The following is a 26,991-nucleotide window of genomic DNA, read 5'->3' on the forward strand; positions in this document are numbered from 1 at the left end:
CTTGACTTTTGTATCCCTCACTTTATTCTCTCTGCATAAGCAGATTAGGAATTGTACCTACTTTATAAAAATATGTGATAATATTACTTCACACAGTAAGTGAAGTTAGCATATAGTACTAAACCTTAACAATAACACAGTTTATTTGCACATTTCTGGTAGGTAGCAGAACAGAACCATTTTGGGATGTTGAACAGCAATTTGCACCTGAATATCAAAGTCTACTAAAATAGTAATTAAATCTCCTTTCCATTCATCTTCACCTCATTTAGCTAGCAGTATTTCATTTATACTGCCTTAGAGGTAGGAAAATGAACAATATACATACACAGTCACAGAAGAATCTACTCCCAGTGGAACTGGGAGTGCCACACCAGAGTTCAGGATTTTTATCCTTGGCTTAAACAACTGAACTCTCAGCTCTTCCCCTTGCACAGTGACAAGTGTCACAAAAGCTGAAGCCAGTAGCCTGCCCTGAGACTGAAAACAAAAATAAGAACTAACAATTTCTAGTGCCAGATATCCATATATATAACCTTACTGGGATAAAACAGAGCACAAAGGGACCTTTCACAGCACCTCCTGCACTTCAGTGAGCCCCATGCCCCTGCAGAAGGCTGGTCACAGGTACAGAAAAGGCTACATAAGACAAACAGAAGTCACCATTCAGTAGGACACAGTAGCTTTACCACAGCCTGCAGGTTCCTGTCCTGATGCCTGGACACTTGATTGTCACATTACTCCAGTCTGATGTTACCCTGAACTTCATCATGCAGGGGGCTAAAATTCCAATTGTTCTGCTCCAATAACCTGCCACTTGTTCTAAAAAATTGGTTTCTTTTGCTGTTTGCCTCGTAAGACGACTGTTCTGGTCTCTCTGCCAGAGGGCAGTATTACACAAAATTACAAGCTTGTTGATTACAATATAATTTTATAAGCAGTTGCTTTACTTAAGCAATTGCCAAGAAAAAGCTCTAACTTCAGTAGAAATTACTAGTTATGAAAAACACATGAGATCTAAAATCCAAACCAAGCCAGCTTTAAATATTGACTAATTTTCTGTTGTAATAATTACACTCAGTAATTTTTCTCAGATTATGTAAGAATTAAGAAAAATAAACTGAGCATAAATCATTGGTTCCCACTGGTGAAAGAAAAGTGATTCTTATCTCTCTGCAAGTACAGAAAACATATCTTGAGTAAGTTAAATGAAATTACTAAATCATTCCATGCTGGAAACATGAACATATCCCACCACTTCCCTCTTCTGGTAACTCTTAGCCTTAAAAGGTATTTTATATTTAGGTATTATACCATTGTCCTGTGAGAAGATTTCACAGATTTCAATGTCTTCTCTTCAGAACAAAATAATTCCTACAAAACAACTGGAATTTTAGCTAGGCTAAGGGTATGTGTAAGTATGCTTTCTGTGATGTTGTGGATATTATCTGCATGAAAACTGTCTGCTTTTTCCTTCACTAACTTAAACTGATCCACTGACGCTAGCTGATATATCCTAATGCACTGAAGCTTCCTGTGCCATTAATGTGACTAGTACATTCACAAAGAACTGAATTAAGGTACCAGGAAATGAACCCCTGGGCAAGCCAAACTATAATTTTTTCCTAAATAGTGTTTCTAGTCTAAGCAGACACTTGAAAACTCAGCTGGTTTTCCTCTGCTTTATGCACTATTGCACATTTATGATGCATATGGCAGAAGACACCCCAGATGCAATTCCAGAATTGTGTTCAAGTTATACAAGTAAACATCAGCAAGCCGGTTCTCATCAGCATCAGTAAGAGGCAGATATCACACATTGACTAACCCCACAGAGTAAAGACACACTACTCTTAGGTACATCCTAGGCTTTTGTCTGTTAACTACAAAAAAACTACGAACTATGGATTTTAAAAATACATTCAGATATCTTTTCATCTGCATGTGCACAGTGATATTCTGTGTCCAAGACTGCCTTTTATAATAAGTCCTAGGTACATCCCATTTAACACAAAGCCTGCATCCTGCATGGCATTGTCCGGCACCAAAAGCACAGATAGCAGGAATTCTTACTCTAAGACATCAGCATGTACACACAAATCCCTTAAGAAGCTGCATAAGAAGTCACTTTAGAATTATGTCAGTAAGCCACTTCTAGGAGTGCAATGATAACAGAGTTTGAAAACTACTGAAAACAGAACAGCTGCAAATTTGGTCTTATGAAGCTCTGCAGACATCTTGCAACATCCATCCTGAAGCCTCAGGGAGACACTCAGAACATCATTCAAAGCTTGATGCCTCTTTGTGGACCTCTCTCAGGTAGGTGAGGAAGGAAAGAGGGGAAGGGAAGGGGATGAGGGATGACAGAGCGCCAAGGAGCTAAACACCAGCTTACAAACAGAGAACAGAATCACATAACAACACTGGACCAATGGACTCCAACACACAGTGACAAGACAGATGGATACAAACAAGACACAAAATCACTACTGAGAAATAAAAAAAAGCAAAGAAATCCCATTAAAAAAACTAGATCTATAACTCTGAGGCTGCACGAAGCAGCCAAGGGTACTGGCATAACTCTTCCAAAAAGAATAAATTATAATATAAATAAAAATTAAAATCAAAACAACATCCCCCCAAATCATACACTACAGACTTGCTCGGTTAGCCTGAATGCGTAGCTCTGATGGAACATACGATGGTGTCATCACAGCCCATGCACCGGTTAATGAAGGCCATGGTTAGTTACATCAGCTAAACTACAGCATGCCAGAAAAATGATCTTGCACTGACCCAGAAATAAAAGATACGACAGACACTCTGCATTGCAATAAAATTCTTTTTATGCCATCTGCAGCTTCTAGGGCTCTTTACGTTGGAAGAGTTTTTTCTGGGAATATGCAGGGTAAAGGGGAGGGATTTTCCTTCTGGGTGTTTTTTTCTCTGAACTCAATTAAAAAAAAAAAAAAAAAGGAAAGGGAAAAAACAGGATAGAGACTTTGCAGAAGTTTAAAAAGTAGGAAAAGAAAAATAAAGGATGGGTAATACTCTTCATTCTTTTGCACACAACTTTCTTGGGATATCCGAAAATGTGGATTACTTGAGGATGGCAAGAAAAGATTTTGTTGCCTTTATTGGTTTGCAGATCTATATCTCATTCTTGAGATGATTAAATCATTATTTTGTTGGAAGAACGCCAAAAATATAAATTGAGAAGTACAGCAATGATTTTAAAAATTAAAAAATAGCAGTATGGCACGATTACGAGCCAAACAAAAAAAAAGGAAAGAAATATAAAAGAAACTGAATATCAATCACCAAAAATTCATGCGGCACAAGATGAGGTGAAACGACAGAAAATGTTCTTCAAATATATACAATGTGTATATCTATCTATATATACACGGACTATGTGTGTATATATCGATTGATATACCTGTATAATTTTTTGTTCTCCCTGCCCCACCCTACCCCAAGGCTAATTGGTAGATGAAATTATTAATTAAAATTAAAGAAATAAATAAAAGGAAGAAAGAAAATTTCTAACAAAAAAGAAATTAACGTGCTTTGTTCGCCAAGAAATAACAATATCATGCATCTGTCCACACCAGCGGATGCCAGGGTTAGATGAAGGCATGAATTTCTGTGTAAACATGTGATTGGATGATAGGGGCTACTGCTGATATTGGTCATTTATTACTTTAGCATATAGATATATATGCACACTGTATATATAGTGCATATATAGATAAAATATCCTCATGGGTGGGGCCTTTGGAAAGGACCAATATGCTGAAAACCAATCTCAGTATTCCTAATATTAAAAAAACCAACAAAACCAAAAATAAAACAAAACTTCCTGTAAGTCATCTGCATGATTGTAAAATTTGCTCATTTGATTTTGTTTTGGTTGTAAGATTGTAGCTAGGAAATTCCATCAAACAAGTGATGCTATTACACCCTGGAAGCTTATGAGATGGGAAGTCTATTTCTCTGAGTACTCAGAGGCATGCACACAACTTTAAAGGCCATTTCTTATTCACAACATGAGAAATGGGCAACATTCCTGCTTGTCAGAGGGAAAGACTGGGGGTAGCTGAGCACTGGATTGTGGGGGGGGCATTCCTGTTAGGAGAACAATGAAAATTCCCTAGGTGCTTCAGGAAGGTTGATGCAGTTATGGAGGACAACAACCAAATCAACACTTCTTTTGGTTTCTTCAATGAAGTCTTCACTTCCAACATACTGCTTTTTGTACTGTACTGACTGCTTTGGAAGACAGATTATGCTTGTTTTCTGCAAATAAACCTCTGACCAAGGCAGCCTGCAGGTGGATGGCTACAGGCCAGTAAATTATAGATACAGAGAGCATATCTGTTGTAAGTATACAAAACACTACGTAGCTCCCAAAGCAAAGAATTGAAGATTTTGGCATATCTACTGCTGTGTTCAGTCCCCCATCAGAAAGGCTTACCAATCTGATTAGGTAATAAAAGCCTTAACACATATTAAGCCTTTTGGGAAACACAGAGTAAATTTCCCTGGGGGAAAAAAAAGTCACATAGGAAATTGATGGGCTGGTAGGAAAGAAAGACTGGCAACTGCACCAGGGAAGAAACACAGGATGTGCCAAGCCAGGGAACAAGGATTAAGCCCTACAGACCATTTCAAGAGGCTGTATTCTGGGCCTCAAGCTAATTGGTGAGTGTCTGGGTCTCACTGTTTTCAGCAGTCCAAGGAGCACCTTGGGCATTATGATGCCAGTCAACTGCCTGGCCACCAGCAACCAGCCTGCCTGGTGCCAGAGCTCCACTAATGGACATCCTTAACAGGAATGAGGGCAATGGTACGAGGAGACAGCAACAGCTGCCAGGAAAGCATAATCATAATCCTCAAGGTTTTGAAGTCTCAGTATAATCAGATTGTAAGGGTGCTCCTCATTTCACTGAAAAGAGATAAATGCTTTCTTTCTTCACAGGGCTTCCTAGTCATTCCTTGTCAAAAAAGATGTTTTCCTTACAAATCTTACATTCTCTGAGGGCAGCTGAGTGACCAAAAAACCACCACAGAGCTGTTCTCAGAAGTACAGATTCAGGACCTTGGCTTGAGTTTTGAGGAATTTGAATATCTAAGCCTTGGATCCCCCTGGAGCAGGCCAGAAGACATCCTGTACTCATAACAGAGAAAAGCATCACATTTCAGCCAAAAGTAGTTTTTTGGCCACATACTGGGACAAGCAACATTTTCATAGAGACAAAAAGAGGATCTCCTCTTGATTGTTAAGTAAATGCTTCTTCAGGGCAGATGAACAGGTTTTTTGCCAGCTGTATCATTTAGATTAAGCCTTCTGGGAGATCTAGAGATCTAAGGGCATCTAGGTTTGTCTGCAATAAGATGAATAGGAGGCAATGTTGATTCCTGAACATACAATGCTTTCTTTTGCGTTACATAAAATACAAAGGGGTTTTGGATCCACAGCTGTCATTGCTGTCACTTAGAATAAGTCCTTATCTATACATACGTGTCTACAGGTGGTGTCTGTAAGCTACCTCAGTCAGAACAGGTCCAGTGACAGCTCCTGTTTTTCATATGAAGTTTTTCTACTAAAATTCCAAATGAAATCACTTTTGGAAGGGGGAGCACAAAGTGTTAGCCAGCCTGCTACAGTGAGTGTTTCAAGCCAGCCCAGAAAATCCTGAAGGGAGCAGAGTTAGGGAATCCCCTTCACACTGTCTGTTTTTAAAGAGATGGAAGTGTTCTGATGCAGATCCTATGTGCATGAGATTCAGGTCTTAGATTCAATCGTCAGTCAGAGTTAAGTGGCAACAAGACCTTGCCAAATGGTTCTCACATGATATTTAGCCTCAGAGGACATGATTTTCAGCCTCTGAGTACACCAAAAACAAAGGCTTCAAAAGGACTCCAATATGTAAAGTACTGCCTCTGATTGAGGAGCAAGGCCAAAGTAATATCTCTAGATAGTGGGATTTGATTCTGACCCATGTGAAATGTGAAAACTTCTGATTTGCAGGCAAATATTCTCTGCTGCCCTTGTCTTGGCTGTTGCACAGCAGGTTCATAGTGATGTGTATCATATCTCACAGCTGCAGCAGTGAGTTCAGTAACCTTTACATTACTAGACCATGGCATGGTGATGGAAGGCCAAATTTGGCAGAAACTCAAGAGCTTTAAAAGCTACACATTATCAGAGCAACAAAAAGAAATCTGTGCTGGGTTAGGTCATTTAATTTTCAGTCTGCTGTAAAAGGGATCAGGCAAGGCAGAAGGCAGTGACCTGTCAACAGAACAGGATGAAGCAATTTCAGAAAAGCCCAATTAAAAAAACCCCCAACAATAAGTGTTGAAAAAATCTGAAGCCGCACACTATAAAACGTAAGCAAGATAATCTGGATCTTTTCTCTCCACAATGTACATATTTAAATACCAGATCTTGGCATGTGGCCAGAATTCTGACGTGGCTGGTGAAGTGTAAAGGCAAACATATCTGCTCAGCCAAGCCAGCACTACTGGATTTTGATTAGCCAGCTCAGATTGCTTTAGTGCTCCAGAGCAGAATGGGCTGAGTGAGTGCTTTGATACTTGCTGTATTGCAGACACTGGATGTACTGAGAATGCAGACAATAACATAGACAAAAAAAAAAGAGAAGCCCCATAAAACTGTTACTTTTCCTTCTTATTATGATGGAATGAATTTATGCAAAAAGGACCTGCATATTTTTCCTCCTTCTGGCAATTCTGTAAACCAGCACCTCTGAGCAGGGAAACTCAAAATCTGGAAGCGCAGATTTCATCAGCAAGGACCATCTGGGAGACTTATTTTTACATATAATCAAGCTATCTTTTATTCTCAATGTCATAGTAATTCCCTAGAAAAGAATCAGATTTCAGTGGCTTATGTGGTCCACCTTCCTATGCAAGAGGAGTAGGGTGGAATCAAAGATACTGGGTGAAATTTGTAAGAATATCTAGTAGTTTGGGAAAGAACCTTCAGCAGATTTTCAGTGAATCATATTATTTTACACAGTAGATATTCAAATGTCTGTAGGCACTTATATCTGCCAACTGAAATGCTTAGCAGGATTTTCAAAAGCAAGTCATTTTTACAAATCCAGTTTGTACCTGTTTGTAGCATTAGATTTCTAACTGTGTCAGGAAGAAGGTATTTTTAGTCTGGAAATGTTGCTGTACAGCACTATGAAATTTAATGCTAAACATGCTGGTTTTCCAAATTTCTGCTCAAACTTTGATTTTTGCACTGACAGTACAAGCTGAAAATATTTCTGTTACAATTTCTAACTGCTGAGAGGAGCAGTCTGATAAAGACATAATTTTGTCCTTTAATTGAAATACACAGCAATGAGAATATAAATTTAAAAAAGAAGTCCTCACAAGTTAGTGACGCTTTAATGAAGTGACTTCATTCATTTGCATATCAGTTGCAGTATACCTTTGTTTTTGTAACATGGTCCTATTAATCTCATGCCTCACTTTCCTTACAGTCTCTGTGCTGGCTTTTTATTACTACCTTTATTTAAACTTTGTTTATACTTCACAATCTAGTAATATTTGGACTGCTTTTCTTCCAGATAGGGAATAGAGAAACTCATAGAAATCTGTGAAAAAAGAGATGGGAAGTTGGCTGAGCTACCTGTTGCCAACAGTCTGTGTCACTGCCTTCACTGCCATCACATGGAAGTCAAGAGTATGGGTGGAAGTTCCCAGCTACAATGCAATGCCAATACCAGGTTACAGCAGGACCAAGTTCTACTGAAAAATGCAGGTACATCATGACAAATTGAAAAGAAATGTGAAAGCACTAGCCTTGGGTGAATTTTTATGTTATTATTGTATTACTCAAATGGCTTCAGGAAATTAGAAACAGAACATTTATAATACTTTCTTGGTATTTTTAAGATAAAAAAAAATCATCCCAAATAAAACAAAGGAAAAACAAACAAAACAAAGCCAAACAAAAGAACCCCTTCAAACTATTTATATGTTTCTCTTTTAAAGACAAAAATTCTAACCAAACTTCCTCTTTTTCTTTTAAATGTACACAGAAATTCGATGATGTCTGTTCTCTATTATAGAAATGCTTAACTCATGGCAAGCCTCAAAAAAGAAGACTTGAAAAAGCCTGTAAGAAATAAAGTAGACTGCAGTTGCCTGCTGGATACCACATAATATATCTCACCAGAAAGAAAAGCCACCAATTTATCAAAATGTATCTGAAAGGGAGAAGCTGAGTCAGTTCCACATGGCCAGTCCTTCTGACTCTTTAACGGATACATTTTGAAGCATCACTGCAGATAACAAGGCAAGAATTGCTACTAATTTTGTTATATTAAAACTATGTTTTGGTGCTCCCCAATTTCTTTGGGATCACAGGAAACAAAATTAGTATAAACACATTACCGTGTTAACTGTATGTAAAATCCCATGGACAAATGTATCCCTTAATATCCATCTTCAGAGTAATTAAGAAATATTAAACATTGCTAATATCTGATTTTTATTTCACTTTTGTTTCTCTTCTGTTTTCAAATGTTTATCCTCTCCACTTCATAAATCTTCATTATTTGTCACAATCCATATTAATTTTTTTTTGTACTGTGTTAGTAAAGTAACATCTAGAAATATGTGAACGATTAATTGGCTGGAATCACTTTCAGGAAGTTTGCCTTTTCATGCGAACAACTTTATATAAACCAAATAGTGACTGCATATAAGTGTTTTGCTGTTGCCAAGTCCATGGGATCTGATGCTTGGCTGTATAGTTTCTTCTTTTATATACAGTGTATATATACATGAGTGTATATATATACACATATACACACACATATATACATATATAATTATATATGTATACATTCACACACATATAAAATATATGTATGCATTGTTTTTTGCAAATGAAATCAGAAAGCAAGCAAAACACGACTGACCTGACTTACCTGTACTGGGCTCACAGTCAATGAAATCTTCATCATCACTGGAACATTCAGCTGATGAAACGATGTCATCTGTTGTCTGGCATGTGAAGCAAAGGAACAAAAGAAAACAAAAGTAAGATATTTGCAAGTCAATAAAGCTATTACACAGGCAGCTACACATCCAAGGGAAAAAAAAACAGGTTTCACAATTGTATCTTTTAAAATATTTAAGTTGTACCAAGCACTCCATATATGCCTGTGTAAATGTGTCCTCTATTGAATTGGAGTCTCCTGTCAGAGGATCAGTGCTTATCCCATGCTGTTGAATATTTCAGGTGTGCACAGGTGCTGTGCACCTGCTGGGCTGTTTAGGGCAGCAAGTGGAGCACACTGATGCCGTTGAATGAAGTACAGTGGGCTACAAAGCCTGCTTGGCTGGCAAACTGCCCTCCAACAGCCACTGTAGATGTGCCTGCTGGGAGGAGGCTGGGCTCCTCCATAAGTACCAGTATCATGCAGGGCCAGCCAGAAGGCACTTCCTGAGAGACCTACCATGTGAGGCATATTCAGACTGAACATGCTTTCTGCAAAGAAAAATATACAAGACAGACCTAGATAATACACTTCATTCAGACAGCTAGCAGTACTCTTTGCTGTGCCTGATGCACCACTCTGAGGCACACATAATTCCTGCTCTGTTAACACACCTCTTGCCTGGGAATCTGGTGTTTACCCAGATGGTAAATATCTGTGCAACCCACTTGTTGCATGAAGAACTGCTGTATGTGTCAGGTATGCCCAGCATGAAACCTCACCACCTTGCTTAGCAAGTGAACAGGGATGTGGATGCAACTAGATTGACCAGCTGTAAAGTCTGAGTCTGAAAGAGTTAAACCAAACTGTGACCATTCACAACCATTATAGGTTTCATCATATTCCTTTGCATTTCCAACTGGTGATATTTTCTTCTTTTTTTTTTAAATTTTCTTTTTTTCAATTTTTTTTCTTTCTCTTTGTGTACTGCTCTAATTAGTGAGCAGCATGTACTGCAGCATGTTAGAGAGACGTGTACTGGTGTCTCTTCCCAGCAGCATCTCCTGCCTGTAATTGCTGCAATTAGTTGAATTAGTAATGCAGACCATTAGGGAGAGCCTGTGGCAGCCTCTGGACACAGGTTGTAATGTTCCTGTGCACAATACAAAATTACTCCAGCTCAGCAGCATGGGCTCAACCACGGCTTCTGATGAAACCATCTCCCTTAACAGCTCTTCCTTGCAGAGAGCTGCCCATTCTGCTGAGCCGTAGGATCAGTGGGATGATTCCTGAAACAAAACAACTGCTCCTCACCAGGCAGGAAGTACTGTAGAGCTCAGGAGCAGGACAGCTGCACTTCAATACTCTAGGTGAATGTTTCTGGGAATCTCACATCTCAACAAGACTTTCAAATACTTATTCCTGAAAAAGACTATCCAGCTTTAAGTAAGGTCTCCTTCACATTTTTATATCTGCTATGGCTGTCTCCAACATGTTCCCTCTTCACTTTACAAAAGAATTCTGAGGACTCTGGCTTTTCTTTAGCCTCCTGTCCTCCCAGCACTATGAAATACTTCTGACCCCTGCCAGAAGTTCCTTGCTCTCCCCCTCTTTGCTTGTATTTGAGCTAAGGGATGAAAAAGAGAACCAAGAAGTCAGTCAGAAAGCTCAGACTGAACCTAATGTTCCTTCAGTCTTGATTTCAGTAGCTTAGATTGAACCAAGAAAGAAAAACGGGATAGGTCAGTTGCAGGTAAAAATTATAGAGTATCTGTAAAAAAATCAGTCATGAAGTACAGTAAATTCACGAATACAAGCTGCACTGAGTATAAGCCGCATCGCCAGGTGTTGGCAAACATTTTGTTTTTTGTCCATAAATAAGCCGCACCCGAGTAAAAGCCGCTCTGTCGTTCGCAGCGAGGACCCGCGTGCAACAAAGTTGCCAAATAGTAACAGAACCGCGGCAGGGTGGGGTTTACTGGCTCGGCTCGGGCCATGAGGGCTCAGGGCTGCTGACAGGGTTGGGTGGCCCAGTTCGGCGTTGCCACTCGGTGGGGCCACTCGGGGCCAGTCGCCGCCACCGCTGGGCTTGGTCACTGCGGCCTGGCGCTGCCCCGCGGCAGCAGGGGTGGCACAGAGCCCGCCGGCACCCGTGGCGGCAGTGGGAGGCGGGGATGGAGCCTGCCTGCTCCTGCGGCGGCGGCACGCGGGGACGGGAGCACCCTGAGCCGCAGGGCCAAGCGGAGAGAGCTGCCCCGCCTTCCCCACCGCCTGTGCTGCCTGCACAGAGCAGCTCCATCTGCCGCGCAACAGAGTAACCAATTTGTAACAACCACGTAAATGCAGGGTTTTACTGGCAGGAGCTCGACTTTGCAGTTTGTACTGACTTGGTTTGCACTCCTGGGGTTGAAAATGTCAGAAAATTATTCACATATTGGTCGCTCCTGAGTATTAGCCACATTTCCGGTATGGGAGCAAAATTTTGGTCAAAACAGTGCGGCTTGTATTCGTGAAATTACTGTATTTTGTATGTAACTCATTCATGCACAGCATGGTCATTTGGCAATGTTTCATGGAGTGTTATCTTGCAGTAGTTTCATGCTTTCTTTCATTAAATACTTTTACAATGTTTCTTCTATGGGGAGTCAAGATTAAAAGGACCTGAAGGTAATGTGTTCTTGCCTTACATGCCAAGGTAATGTAAAAAAAAAAAAAATTCAGTCATAGAAAGTAGAAGAATTCTGTTGAAATCCTGGTGACTTCTCTTATGACAAGTTGGCTTTAAAATTTTGTCTGCTCTGTGAGGGGACAATAAAGGAGGAATGCACAAAATAGAAATTCATTTTTTTCAATTCTTCTGGTTCTGTCACGTATATTTTAGAACGCATTATTTAACCTCAGAAACTTTATAACTTATACAGTCATCACATCCACCAACAGTGAAATGCAGCTGTCCTTGGGTAAAAAGATATTAGCTTTTAATTGCACCAATGTAAAGTAATTTAGTACGAGTTAGCAAACAAGGCTATACTACTAGAAATTTTTAAGCAGGGGAAATGTAATTAGTGAAACTGGAGATTTATACTATAGTTGTCTAAGGGTAAGGATGGCACTGTGAATAGAGAATAAACTATCCATCACTACTGAAAGACCTTGCTCAGACCGTGCTAAAACCCTATCACTTTGTTTTGACTTCCAGGTAAAATTTAAGTCAGGTGGATTTTGCTCTTAGTTGAAGATCTGACAATTCACACTTCTCATAGAAAAACAGTGATGATTTGCTCCAATAGGAAATGACCATAAAAATTATAACAATGTGGTGTTGTCACTTATCAGCTGCCTATACCTATTTGATTACCCTCTTACTTGCTCAGATGTAAAGGCTTTATGCAATATGAATGTGGAATCAAATCCAATTGAGTTGACAAAGTGATTTAATATTTGTAAAGAATAAGGAGTTCCTTTATAACTGTTTTTTCCTCTTTCATATTAGGGGCATCATATGAAACCAGGAATGTAACAAGGCCTTTTTTTTTTTTTTAACTGGACACCTCCTTGCAACAGGATACTGGTAGAAAATAAAAGTTTAGAGCATTTAGGAAGTGATCAGCCAAACTGAAGGTCAAAACATCCTTCCAGAGCTATTAATTACCCTATATCTAGTTTGGGAAGTCCCTGTATCACAACCTGAAAAGTCATGAAGTCTGGGCTTTGTTCTTCTTGTTCAATTTCCCATCTCATAAGCAGCTTAAGGAAGTACATGCAACATATTTATGCTGTGCTCTGGTATGTGTACTAGGTTTCCTGCTATAAAAACCTCTTGCAGCTTGTGTTGGTTCTGAGCAGAGAAGTGCACAGTAAACCAGACTCACAGAAAATGCCACTGTGTGATGTACAATACTCACCAACCCTGTCAATTCCAACCCCTATGTGCACTTTTTCACAACTGGTTCCGCACATGATTTTATCAATTAATCCCCATCTTTTCTCCCCATCTCTACTACATGCTATTTCACCTCATATTCAATTTTTTTTTTCATTTGTGGTTGCTCTTTCTCCCATCCTGCTGATTTTGTATGTATAAAAACAAGGGTTAGAAAAAGGAAAAAAACCTCCAGAAGTGGTGTTAGATTTAAGTCAAGGTCATTAATGAGATCTCTAGAAACCACAGAAAAGATAAGTACATTAATCTGTCTTGCCATTTCCTATCTTGTATTTTTAATCTCAGTACTTTCCATCACAATTCATCACTAACTGATTTTCTAGTCCCACCACATATTGGTTTTCCATACACCTTCCGCTAAGATACCAACATATGAATCTTCCCAAAGGAATAAAGCTATTTCAGTGAGAAAGAGCAGCAAGTTCCTGACCAAGAAACAGGTCCAGGAAACATCCAGAAGACCATTACTTCTTGTAACAGGAATCAGTACCTTTCAAGACCCTCGTGCAAGTGAGAATTTTCACTGGATGTTTATTAAACTTGCTGCTTCCACAAGACAGGAGAGGCTAGTGAGCAGAGACCCTGGAAATCTCTCCACTAACACAATTTCTTCACATCAGAACCATATCACTGTGAGGCAGTAAGCAAAAAAACTACCCAGTTTCTAGTCCCTTTTCCCCATTTTTGAAATGTTCTCATTTTACTCACCCACTGGCCCCAGGGGATGTAAGTGGATTAATGCTTTAGTGTCTGCCCAGTGATCTAGGGATAGTAAATGCTAAACATTCTTATGTACAGGCAAAAGGATAGTAATGAAACTTCTCCATATGCTGTGATGGAAATGATGTTTGTGTTTTCATTGGAAAGAACATGAGAGAGAAAATATTTTTCCTTTCCCTATATTAGCTAAATTCTATATTAAAAATAATAAGTCACACCATACTATTTTAAAATATGTATTTCATTTTTAAAGAATCCCAGCTTTGAAATTACTTGGCTTGTATTAAAGGCCATAAAACTAAAGATAGGTATTATAATAACTTTCAATAAAATTTCTCTCTGGCAGGAACCCTTTTTATTCCTTCCCCTGAAAGATTTTTTATGGCATTTATATTATTATTTTTCTCTCCCTCTCTCTAATGTTTAATGAAATTGCTTTGGAATAAAACCAGGGTAGGAGAAAGTGCTAAACTCTGAGTCCACCCCAGAGGATTTATGGGCATATTTACCTTCAAATTCTTTCAATTTCATTGAATTGGCTCCCCATTCCTTTCCATGAATTATTAGTTCTGTAATCACCTCCTCCTAATTATTCACTCTAAGGGCCTCTTCAATCTTGACACAGTGATGGTTCTACAATCTTTGTTCATTACACTGTATGTACTGGTATGGGATATATAGTGAAAGGAAATTTGGCATAGTGTGGTAAGACCTGCTCAAGACGACTTCATTCCTGTCCAATTTTTAAATTGCCTGAAGCCCTAATTTATGTATCAGATCCATAACCCTTGCTCCTTTGTTCTATACAAAATGGCAGGTGCTGAATCTTCTGTTTCCCAATTGCAAAGTTTTTTTTGACACCTCGCTGTTTGGGTACACTACGATTTGAAAAAGATTAAGCACGCCGGATAAAATAAGCTCTGTCACAGAACAGCTTTATGAAATTATAAAAGAAAACACACCCAGGAATGATGGAGTTCTCCCTTCTAGAGGGAGAGAAAAGACAAGGACCCATAAATTCAACCTCCAGACAAATTCCTGCAGAATTACACACATGGCAGTTGCTTCACTCGGTAAAGCAGGATTCAATTTTCCTACTGGCCTTTTTCTTGAAATTCTTCTGCACACTATACATGTTACTTCCAATTCAACACCATTATTTGAAAAGCAACACTTAATGCTTTGTTGTGAGAGAAGTGTAAATCTGTTTGCCACCGAGGAACCACAATTTACAGTGCTTCTTGAAATACGACCATCACAAAATGCTAGGCACAAATATCTTCCCAAGAGTGGAGAAATACAGTTGTATTAAACTGGGCACTGCATTTGCCTTTCACACCTAAAATGTACAGAGCTGAAAGTCAACAAACTTTTCCTAAGTACAGCTACTTGACTCCTTCCATTGCTTCCATACTGCTATATTTTCTACAGATCTCAAATTTATTATGGAATATGGACTACATATTTTCTTCTATGCATAACAGTATAGCGTGTAAATGCTGCCTTTAGAATAGCAAAAAGTTAGTGATGCTGTTACAGGAACCAAGATGTTTCTTGGCAAAGAGTAGGTTCAAGGCATTTGTTGTCTTGCCAAAAGAAGATAGCAGATAAGTGTCTTTTTCATTAGGTGCCATCTCTACCTTGAATATCTCCACCTTTTGTACTTTGGTAACTGGGTTTTTTAAAGAACTTTTCATATTCTGTTCACACTATTCAATTAAATGAGAATCCTTCATCTGTCCTTTCTGCATTTGTTTCTTACTTTTTAATTAATCTTTATTTGCAGAATACTCTGGAGGTCACTACAGTATAGCATATCTGAGAGACAGTCTGGACAAATTCAAACTACTACATACAGATAGAAATAATCTGCATACAAATGGGAAAATACTAGAAATGTTGCAAAAATCATAATAAAGTATTGCAAAAGAAACTGCAATTTGGGACTATATAAACTTTTAAGGAGAGTTGTGGGTCTCCTGTCTTTTGCTAAAGTGTATTAATCTTCATCTCATTATTGGATAGAACAATGTATTTTCTTATCATGGAACAGACATGGCGACAAATTTGTGGAAGCCCTTTGCACCCCCACACATTAATGCTGAGGTTGTGTCTGCCTCTGCAGAGGCAATGCATCAAAGAACATGAAACAGTAGCCCAGTAAAAGTGCATCTTCTGGTTGCGTGTTCCTGGCTGGATATAAAAGCTGATTTGCTGTCAAATTATAGCCTTAAGTAGGGACCATGAGAGAGCTACTCCTCAACAAAATCAGCCATTTGTCCACTGCTATGGCAGACAACAGATTAAGGAACTAGGCATTTAAGTAAGAGAAAGCAAAAAATAATCTTCCCAACTGTATGTCAATCTAGATTCATGGGCAGTCATGATTAAAAAGAGCTTTGAAAGCTTGAATTATTCCTTTGGAAGCCAAAAGCCTGTCTCACTAAAATCAATAGTTCATTAAGACTGTAAAGTCTGACTCTTCTGGACCAGGTTTGATGCCAAATTTCAGACTTTGTTCTGTGCCTGAGCTGTGGAAAGTCAACAGGGAAAAATTACATTTCTGCCTTTTGTCTCTGTCTGCTGGCAGTGGGAAGGGTGATGATGTTGTGAGGCACTGTGAGCAGAGAAAGAAGGAGAAGGGAGGGCAAAGAGGGGAGAAAGGAAAGTGGGGAGGATTAATTCATCTGTTGTTCAAGGGACCCTGACAAGGGAAAGAGAAGTATTGAACCACAGCAGCTTAACCCAACTTCAATGTACCTTCCCAAAAGCATAAAGAATGTAATTCTTCATGGTGTTCTGCTGATAAGAAAATCCTCCTAAATCCTTTCAATTTATTTCTTGGCCTGAAGAAATTACATACTATTTAGGAGCTAAATAAATAAATAAAATTTCATTTCCATGAATCTAGATTGGTTGTTTATTGATTACATATGCCCACAGAACCACTTGCTTTTCTATTTCTTTCCTTTCCTGACAGAACAGGCTCTTTTTGTCTTGACTAGGAAAGCATCAACTGGCAAGTCTTTTCCAGACTATTCAATATAACCTTCAAGATTTGCTTGGTTTTAATACAAAACATACAGCTTTGGTGTGAGAGGAGACTCTTTCTCCCTCTTATCAACCCATTTCTCCTTTCCATGTGAATTTTCCTTCTTCCAAAGTACCTTAAAATGAAAGTTGTGTGTCTCTGCACTGAAGACAGAGGCTCTTGGAATAACCACACAGGAATAATATTCACGTTGAATATAATGTTCATCTGATGAAGGAGCTTGTGCTCCTTCCCTATTACATTTTTATTTCTTATTGAAATAAACTGTTACTTAAAACAGAAACCATCAGTCCTCTGTTATATAACCACAGTTATGCAGATGGTGGTGATGCAGGTGAAAACTCTCTAAGAAAGGTACAGAAGGTGTGCCCATCATGAAATAAAGTAACTAAAAAACTTAATGCTAAAAATCAAGCCATTACAGCTGACCCCACAACAACTCCTACTTTAAAGTCAGTGAGAGCTGCTGGAAGGACAATTTGCTGAAATTCAAACACTGCTCAGGAATGTGACTTTCTGAATATCACATCAATCTACACAATGATGTTTCCCAATACTTGTCCAAAAGTCTTCAAATGGAAGACATTTATTTTAGGAAATGGTCTGAAAATACATTCAAAGTGCTCTCCCCTATGCCATTATCCCACTCAGAAGAACCAAAAACCAGCTAGACACACGTAGCAGCATAAACTTCAACTTTCTGCTCTTCTCAACATCTGCTTAAAGCAGGACACAGGAAGCAAAAGCTGAAAAACAATTCTCATAGATATGTAGGAAAAAGTCTTATTATTGACAGAATTTAGCATTCTTCTGGGGTGGGCTCTAGTCCCTTAGGTACACATTCTAATGTATTATCTTAAACTGCCACAGAAATAATTTTATTAATATGCTGGGCTATGAACTACACTTGCTGAAAAATGAAATGTTACATACTTCACCAGCAGAAGGGCAGATCACTGGGATGCAATAACTTTTTAAATTGCCAGTTCAAATTGCCAAGGACATTGAATCTGAGCCCACATGTTACTTGATTTTAGTTTCCTGATATTGTAATAAATTTGCTATCTGACATCAGTAAAATTGCCCCCTTTCTTTGTGCTTCTGTTTATATTGCCATAAAATGGGGAGAAAATAGTTTCTCTGCTTGTTTGGCATAAAATCAGAATTTTAGCAAAAAGCCTAAATACAGAAAACTCCTTTACATTTAGTAAAGGGAAGCTTATGTTTCAGAAAGTTAGACACTAAAATGATCTGAGATGAATCAGCTGCCCTTTGAAGACTCAGCCTCTAGTAAGAGTAAATGGGTTTTTCTTTGCGTGCTAGCTGGCACTTAATAACTGTGTCAGAAGAATATTTTTCATTTACACTTTGCTCCTTTGCTGGAAATCAATATGTCTTTTGCTGGCATTTTCTCCTGGATATCTTTATTTAGTTTGTCTTTTTTTTTTCTCAGAGGGGAGGGAGTTGTATTTGATTTTGTTCTGTTATTGATTGGATCACTCTGAGCAAGAAATAAATAACTAAGCACAGTGCAGTAGCTTTAATGACAATCTCTTAAGCCTCAAAACCTGTACACCGTGTTGCACTCCCCCCTTACACATGATTTAAAAGAAACAAATCGTTATAGTTACTATGTAGAAAAGGGGTAGTCACACATGCAATTAAACTGGCATTTCTACTTATGCGATCACTTAATAAAACCATACCAGTCCTCTTTCTATTAAATCAGTAGTCCTATTACTGTAGCACCTACTGCTGGGATCTCATAATCTCTCACAAATGAGGCTTAATGAGAAATTAAAGATACAGGGGATCTTCTCCCAGCAGACATCATTCCCTGGAGAAAACAGGAGCATGTTCACATATTAAGCAGTGATGGCAGTGCAGCCTGATACCCGATCTGCAGCAGGCCAGTGAGTGCTGGCAGAGGGGCCAGTAATCCTGCCAGCATCCAACAGGAGGCGATGGGCAAGCCAGCCCTAGGACTGCACACTAGGTGCCCACCATCTTTTTTTTTCTTTTAACTGGGGATTCTTTACCTCCTCCCCTTCTTCTCTCCACATTTCTCTTACTCATTGTTACATTGGCCACAAACAGTTGGCACACACAATTGTAAAATTAATAAAGGAGAAAATACCCTGGTATGGTCCAAACTGTGGCACTTAAAATCTAATGTGACAGGGTATGTTATTCATAAAGTAACAATAAACGCAATCACTCTGAATAAATGTGCCTTAAAACAACTTCTGCAATTATTATAAGTACCTCTGAGTGCAATGAGATAAACAACTATCTTTGAATATTCACATTAATGCTCTAGACTATTCTTGCCAGACAAATATTCCTCTTGCTCTCCAAACATTAACCCACACTTAGAAAATGGCATTTAAATACTGTTACTCACAGGATTCACACATTAGCTCACAAGGGGAAGGCAGTTCCCACACATTTAAATGCAGAATAAGCATAATGTAGAATAAATAAATGCGGACTAAATCCTGGCTCACTAGGTACCAATCAGCACCTAGAAATGCTCCCTGAATAAATTAGAGAGTACAACATTTAACAAAGGAAAATAGCCACTAAATACCTATATGAAGGCACATATACAATATACCTGTTAAAAAAAGGCTATGAATAGTTTTAATTTACAAACAATAAGAAGTTTATAAACACAAATATCACAAAAGTGGTCCATCCTTCTTCTCTTAATATAGGATGTAAATGATTGTCAGCACTAGTACAGAGACATCTGTTTACTGAACAAAAGGTATATATTACCATTAACCTGTTAACATATTCACATTATCACGGTAAAATCTAATAAAAATTAAGTTAAATGGTTCTAGACAACATTTCATCCAGAAATACAACTGCCAAATAACTAATCTTAACTAAGCTTAAAAATCATGCTTTTCTATCATTACCATTTTTTTCCCCTTTGAAATATGAGTAAACGAAAATCTTTACTGCAGGGACAGGGAACTGACTTCACACCACATGTTAGCAAAAAACATGTAACAAAAGAGTAAACAGGGAAATGAAATCATTACCACCACCACCAGGGATCATGGGTGAAAACTTAAGAAAATTCGAGCCAGAAATTTGTCTAATCATAACTTTAACAAGGAAAGAGATTTATTCCCACCAAAGATATACCCATCAGCTTAAAAAACATACTCGATCAATCATGTACTGATGAAACCAGGAAAACTTCAACCTCATGAGTAGTGGAACATGACAAATGGCTCCTGAGCATTAAATCTGAAGTGAACTTCACTTAAATGGCACATGAAGTGGTCCAAGCTGCAAATAGTTGTTACGCAAGAAAATTTAGCTGTTGGGTGAGGCAGACTCCCATGCACAACAAGCCTGATAAACACTTATCGCAGCTGGGTTTCTCAGCAGCCCCTGCCTAATCAGAACATTTGCCCTGTGAAGGATAAGAAGGCCATTTTCCTTGCTTATTTATTTAGTTTTGTTGTGAGTTTGATTAACTGTAGTAAAGACAAATCAATCTTTTGTGTTTGTGTAAAATGGAAAAAAGGAACAAAGCTAGCTTTAATGGCTCTGCAGATGCTCAGCTGGAATGCACTTACTGAGCAGAGAGCTAGACAAAGGAATTCAGGCTTTTAACACCATCAAGAACCGGCTGACATCACTTACACTTCTACCTCCTTAAAGGGAAAACAACTCCACATACAGTGAAGAGGCTTTCTTTTTCTCTGCAATTCTGTCTATAAAGGCATCAAATAATACAAGGTTCTTCCTTGTGTCCTTCAGATTTCCAGGGTATAAGTTGGGAGATACTAGGAGAGAAGTATCCAAAGGAACACTGTCAGAAGGAAAAAAGATTTGAAGCTCTAAATCCATAAGAATACTTCTTTCGCTGTCAGTAAACTTGCTTCTCAAGTCAGTTTTGTGGCAATGTTACATTTTTGACATCAATAACCTCTTGTAAGGACTGAAAGATAGCATGAAATTCATACCACTATGAAATGAAGAAGCTTCTGTGTAAAGAATTTGAATGAGACACCAGTTGAAAGCAGAAGTCTGAGAAATTTTTCCTCTCATATATTCTAATTATAGTGTTGATAACAGTGGAAATCACAAAAAACAAAAAACAAAACAAACAAACAAAAAACTATACCATTTTAATGCAATGCCCATTACAAGCCTTTAGTAGTACTAAGAAATACCCGTGTCTTCCAGACTATGGACAGCCGAGTTTTAGCCCATGGAGGATTTAACCTCAGTCTCAGCAAGGCATAGAAAAGGACAGCTTAACCAGGATGGAGCCAAAATGTAGCAAGTCCCCATATTCAAGATATTCCAGTCCCTGAATGGACAGACAAAAACGTATGCTTAGGTTTCTTGCTACATCTGTTTCTGCTTTTTCATAAAAATTAAAAAAGCAGAAAGAACCATAACTTTTGTTTTAAGAAAAAATTCCATCTTCCATTGCTTTAACACCTACAGCCTGGTCTCTCCTGGGAGGAAACAAGTTATTTCCCTTAAAATTCCCTTTTGAATGGTGTCATTATTGTAGCTTCACTTGTACCAGCCAGAAACAAGACATAATAACCACTGAATTTAAAAGGTGGTGCATCTGAGTTTTCAGATGTAGGCCCTACTCACTAGTGTGACATTACTGGCATTACAGACATGAGGGTATATCAAAGCTGGTAAAGCTCCTCCTTTCAGGTCCAGCAATGCTGACTGAAGAAGGTATAGCGGAATTATACTATCAATGAATGTTTCAAACTAACCTGATAATAATTGGCATAGCTATGTCCATATCAGGATTTTGACTGGCAACAGCAGGTAAAATCAAAGTACATGCTTTTCTGCGCAGTGAAGTTGTCAGAACTCCAGAGCATGGCACTGTATTCCTCTGAAATGCTTCAGGATGGCAAAAAGTGTTTCTAAAGATCCCTGTAATTGGCTCCAATTATTAGCAACTGCTATTAACTGTCTCATAGTTATCAGCAGGCATATAACTTAAGTCAGGAATTTGCAAGTAAAAGACTGCAGTCAGTGAGATTTCTTTTGATTCAGAAGTATCAGGTCAGAGGGGTCCATTATTTTCACCAAGTCTGACTGCCCATTTTACACAGCTGTGGAATTACACAGAAGAGCTGAGTGCCAGGATGCCTCTGCCACTGATTTGCAATGACCCTTTAGAGGGCTGTTAACATGTCAGCACACCATGGCTTAATTTTTAAGATAATGAAGATACCCATGTATCTCTTGGAAGCAAATGCTTATAAGTTGCTCTGACAGCATCTTAAGGACAGTGCTGTATAAAGCATCTGAAGAAAGATTATAGAATTGTTTGGGTTGGAAAAGATGTTAAAGATCACTGAGTCCAACCATTAACCTAACACTCCCAGTTCCATCACTAAACCATATCTCTAAGTGCCACATCTACAAATCTTTTATATACCTCCAGGTATGGTGAGTCAACCACTTCCTTGGCAGCCTACCCTGATTGTATCCAGTTCTTGGTATTTTGTGAGCAGAAAACCTCACACTGTCAAAATGGAACTCCCATATGGACTGTAGCAAACTGTTATGCAGGGCTGAGGTAGGAGGGATGTAAGAAACCTTCTGCTCTCTTTAATGTCTCTGAAATGAAATAAAATACTGCAGGTGACTGCACAGTTCCTACAAACCGAGGTTTCTGCAGACAGGAATTTCTTGCAAATACTTCTCATCAGTGGGAAAAGCCTGCAGTGCACATCTGTAGAAGTAAATGGCAGCAGAGGTTAAGACCAAAAGCAAATGACCCCTACAAAAAAGAACTCTGCCATGGTGGACCACCAGTAGTCATCCCATTAGAACACAAAACTTGCTTTCAGCACAGCTTTTCCAACAGGTGCAGAGTAAAGCTCTGTAACCTCTCTACCAGGCAGCTTTGAATCTTAGCACCTCACAGGTAGCGGAACAAATTACCTGGCTGGTCCCAGGATATCCCTTTCACCTAAGTCTCTCACTTACCCAGAATGTGCAATTGATGGAAACAAATGCTACAATCTGACACCATGGAGAGCTTGACAGCTGTCAACTCATTAAGTTCTATTCACTGGCTTCCCACCTTCTTGCCAACGTATTACATAAATTGCATTTTAGCTGGCAGCCTTTTCCTTTGCCTGCAACCACTTTGTACAGAGCATATTTAAGTTCATTTAAAAAAAAAAAAAAAGAATTTATTCCCTTCCCTTTGGTAATTTGCCTCGCCTTGCAACAGTTTGAATGGGCTGCAGGATACTGTTTCATTATCAGCTGCAACTGGAAATGAATATTTTATAGCAGCTGAACAGAGGTTTGACTGTAAATGACTATATCCTAATTACACAAAACAAAGGGAATACAGAAAGAAAAATGAATTTAATTAATGAAATATTGATGCAATTTACAGACAAAGGCCTTCCCATTTAGAGGGGAATTCCTGCATTGTGAATTTTATAAAGAGCGGGAGATTCACTGCCTCCTTGCTTTATCTAGTTATGTGTCTCATATTCAATTTTTGCCTCTTTCAGGCTCTTTAAAATGCCTGAAGGTGTGTCTGGTATCTGTCCATACTAAGTCACAGATGTAAGTGCTTCAAATGCAAATATATACTTATAATGACCGTGTTATAAGAACACGTAAAACCAGAGCAGAAGTGCAGTCATGCTAGCTCAAACTCCACTGAAGCCTTGACTCCTGCCGCTGGCATCAGACATTTATCTTTGCTGACAGATAAAGCATAAACACAAGAGAAACCTGCAGAAGTGCTTTTCTCTCACATATGCTAGTTGGAGTGGCAAACATCAGTTAGGAAGTGGTTATACCTGCAACTCTGTGCTGCATAGATTTTGTATTTCATGGTTCTTAATGGGCTTTTCAACCACATGCTGACATACTAGCTTTTGAAATCTATTTATGATTTTTTCTGTAATATCATATGGCAGTGAGTTCCACATTTCATATAAAAGCACTTCCTCCTGTTTGATCTCAGCCTGCTTCTAACTTATTTCACTCCTCAATCCTTGTTTCATGAGAAACTGTGAGCAGTCATTGCCTAGTCACAGTTTCTCTGATTAATTTTGATTTTAAAGACCTCTGTTATCACCATTTGGTTACCAATTTTTCATCATGAGGAATGTCAGCCTGTTTACCTCTCCTCACGTGGAAACCATTGCATATCTTGCAGCTTTTTTATTCATCATAGATCACTTTTTGAGAGCTGATGGCCAAAAGTGAGTGCAATGCAGAATGCAAAGCACAACACAGATTTACACAGTTGCACAACAATAGTTCAGACTTCTTTCCTCTAATAATTTCTAAATTTTGGTTTGCCTTCTTGAATGCAAATACATGTCCAAAAGTTACCAAATCTGGTAACTTGTTAGCACACAAACTAAATTTCAATGCTCCATGTGGTTAAGAAGACATATAAATCATTGCCAAATAATGCATTTTTTTTCTGTTCTGGCCTCAGTTTCTGACATTTTTGAATTCAAGGCCCTATATCAGAAGTGATTTATTGATTTCTGAGATGCTTCAGAATGCCATCTGTTGAATTGTATATGTAGTGTGATCTACAAAGAAGCAATAATGCTTTTAAGAGGATGCTGCATTTCTCAGTCATTCTAAGTGTGACAAGCTGACACCTTTTTGAGGTCACAGAAGGCACCTGAGTAAGCTCCAGTGATGCCTGTCAGGTTCACAGAGTTAGGAGGCAGAAGGAGAGCACTGTAATGTATAATCATTTAAAATGGACTGGAGCAATCCACACAAGATCAGTGGCAGACAGAAGACTCAGTATCATAAATAGAAATGAGGAATGTATTATACATTCCAGAAGTGAGGACACACTGCAGAATCTGCTTCAACTTGTTTCCTTATCTCTTTTTGATGGTAAATGGTCTTTAATATCAGGCATGTTGTAAAGTGAATTAGGCTTAAATGTAATGTCAAAATGCTGCCTGAATAAAATTAGAATATGAGAAGAAACCTGAGCTTTAAAGAAAATCATATGCAGCTGTACTTTGTAGCCCAAAAGACAGTTACAAATGGAAAAAGTATGGCATACACTTGCCAAAAATAACCTTACTCTTCAAACTATTTGTATCATTTTGGATGAACCTGACATTTCACCCCGGTGTGGACTCTATTGTCCACTGGGGATCAGTAATGAAATACTTTTAAGGAAACTGATCTGGTTTAAAGTTAGTAAGGTCAAAGAGAATGCAGACTAATAAATTGTATAACTACAGAAGCAAGCAACCACAGAATCTGGTTCTATATGAAATGCAGTCTTCAGAAATGTGTGGGAGAAGCTATTGACTCTTGCCAGGCCAATCAACCAGATACCATAAGGCAAATCTTTGCAAAAGGAAGAGAAATCATTGACCTGAAAGTATATAATCTAGAATTTTCTACAGGCATAGTTGCTTTAAATCCTGTGTAGGATGTGAACATAAAATACATAAATGAAAACCCAACTCCTATACAATTCCATACCTTGCCATTCATTTAAAGTAAATATAATTTCTTATCCACTTCAACAAAAAGAGAAAAATATACCAGGAGTGAATGAATGAAATAAAAGGATAATTGACAAGTTTGGAAGGGAGACAGATACCTTTCACAGACTTCAATTACATCTCTCCCTGTGCTATGATTTGTTTTCTAGACTTTAGTCTCCATTTCCCACTCACTGTTTTCACCTTCAGCCCAAAGCTGTCAAAGTCTTCCTGCTCCTACTGTGCCTCTCCCTCCCCTGCAGTATTACTGAAGCTCAGGAGCTTTGGTCTTCTACTTTCAACATTACTCCTCTTTTTCTCTGCCACCCCTTCTTCTTTCAGACACAGAGGAAAACCAAGTGGTTCTTTACTACCAACAGAGATACTGATCATAACTCAAACACAGGCTTTTGAATTCGCAGGGGAAAGATTTTTTTAAATCACACATTATCAGAAAGCATAAAACTTATATGTGAAGATACAACAGCTATTACCTGAATTTTAACAATAATGATTTTACCCACAGCCTCAAATCAGATCAAGACTCTGTTATTTAGATACTACAGTATAAACAGGATAAAAGGGACTTTGCTGAAAGTACTGCTGTTTAGGCAAAGAAGCAACACATTCAGTGCAGCTGACAAGGAAATAACCGCTCAGTTTTATAGTGAGTTAGGATGTTAAAATATTAGCTTCCATTCTGTGCTCAAACAACACCAAATGACCTTTAAGAACTACCTCAAAACTAGAATGATATCAAAGTATTGGTTTTCCGATAATAATTTTGTTTTCACTTGCACCTAAATTTAAGACATACCATCCATTATGTGCATGGCAGCAAAGCACCCACTGGACAATTTGGAGGGTGCAGCCCCCATAAAAGGATCCAGGCTTGACATCCTTGCTTCTGAATAGCAAAAAGAAGGGAAATTTCTCACTGCATCAGGAGCATAGGAAAAAGAACCTGCACTCCCTTCCCCCAGCAGTGCCCTGATTGCAGCCTGCTGTGGTGAGAGAGCCTCTCCCCTCCTCACACGACAGAAGAGAGAGCAGGACAGAGGACAGCCTTAATACCGCTTATGGCTAAATTAATGAAAGTGCAGAGGAAGTATGGGCAGAAAAGGGTTGTTTGGCTAAACATGGATTCCTTAATCTGGTTAGCCTGGGAGATTTCCAAAGAAGCTAACAAAGACTTTATTTAGGAATGCAGTTAGTGCATGTGTAACATTAACTGAGATTACACCTTAACAGTCTACAAAATAACATTACCAAAGATTATACTTATGCTTCTAGGGCCCTCTGACAAGAACAACTTCAGGGAAAAAAAAAGAAAGAAAAGAGAGAACAAAAATGTAATTGCCTGCCTATCAGCTCCACTATCATAATTACTTTCAAACTCTTGACATGAGTTGAATCAGATGAACACCAAATCAATTTTTGCAGCCAGCCATCATTGCATTCTTAGCTCATAAATTAAAATGTCACTGGTAGACTGAGTAAAAAATAATGCCTGTTTCAGTATTTTACCCTGCAGAGAGAGCAATGTCTTTCTGCTTCTGTTTGTGAGTGTAGCTTGTATATCCTTAATCACTGTACAGTACATTACACTCATCCAATTCAAACCAAAGCTGGATCCCATACAGGAAAACACAAGAAATTTTACACTACCTACAGAGTGGGGTAGTCTTATCCCCCTGGATAGCCAGAGACCCATTCTAGATCTAGGGAGAAGGTGACAGGAGTTTTTGTCGTGCATGTGCACAACAGCAGCAC

At 38.6% G+C, this 26,991-nt stretch overlaps 1 protein-coding gene across 32 annotated transcripts in view; it reads right to left on the reverse strand.

The window, feature by feature from the left end:
* NRXN3 (neurexin 3) overlaps positions 1 to 26,991 on the reverse strand; it is a 967,067-nt gene that overhangs the window by 28,421 nt on the left and 911,655 nt on the right. For 24 of the 32 annotated variants that reach the window (XM_033061705.1, XM_033061719.1, XM_033061707.1 and 21 more), the window contains one exon: positions 8,979 to 9,054. In XM_033061705.1, coding sequence (XP_032917596.1) covers positions 8,979 to 9,054 — 76 coding nt within the window. Of the gene's footprint in view, positions 1 to 8,969; positions 9,055 to 26,991 lie in introns of all 32 variants that reach the window. The other 8 variants (XM_042779349.1, XM_042779348.1, XM_033061710.1 and 5 more) reach the window with 1 other exon arrangement.

This window comes from Catharus ustulatus, chromosome 6, assembly GCF_009819885.2.
Source record: "Catharus ustulatus isolate bCatUst1 chromosome 6, bCatUst1.pri.v2, whole genome shotgun sequence".
Lineage (NCBI taxonomy): Eukaryota > Metazoa > Chordata > Aves > Passeriformes > Turdidae > Catharus > Catharus ustulatus.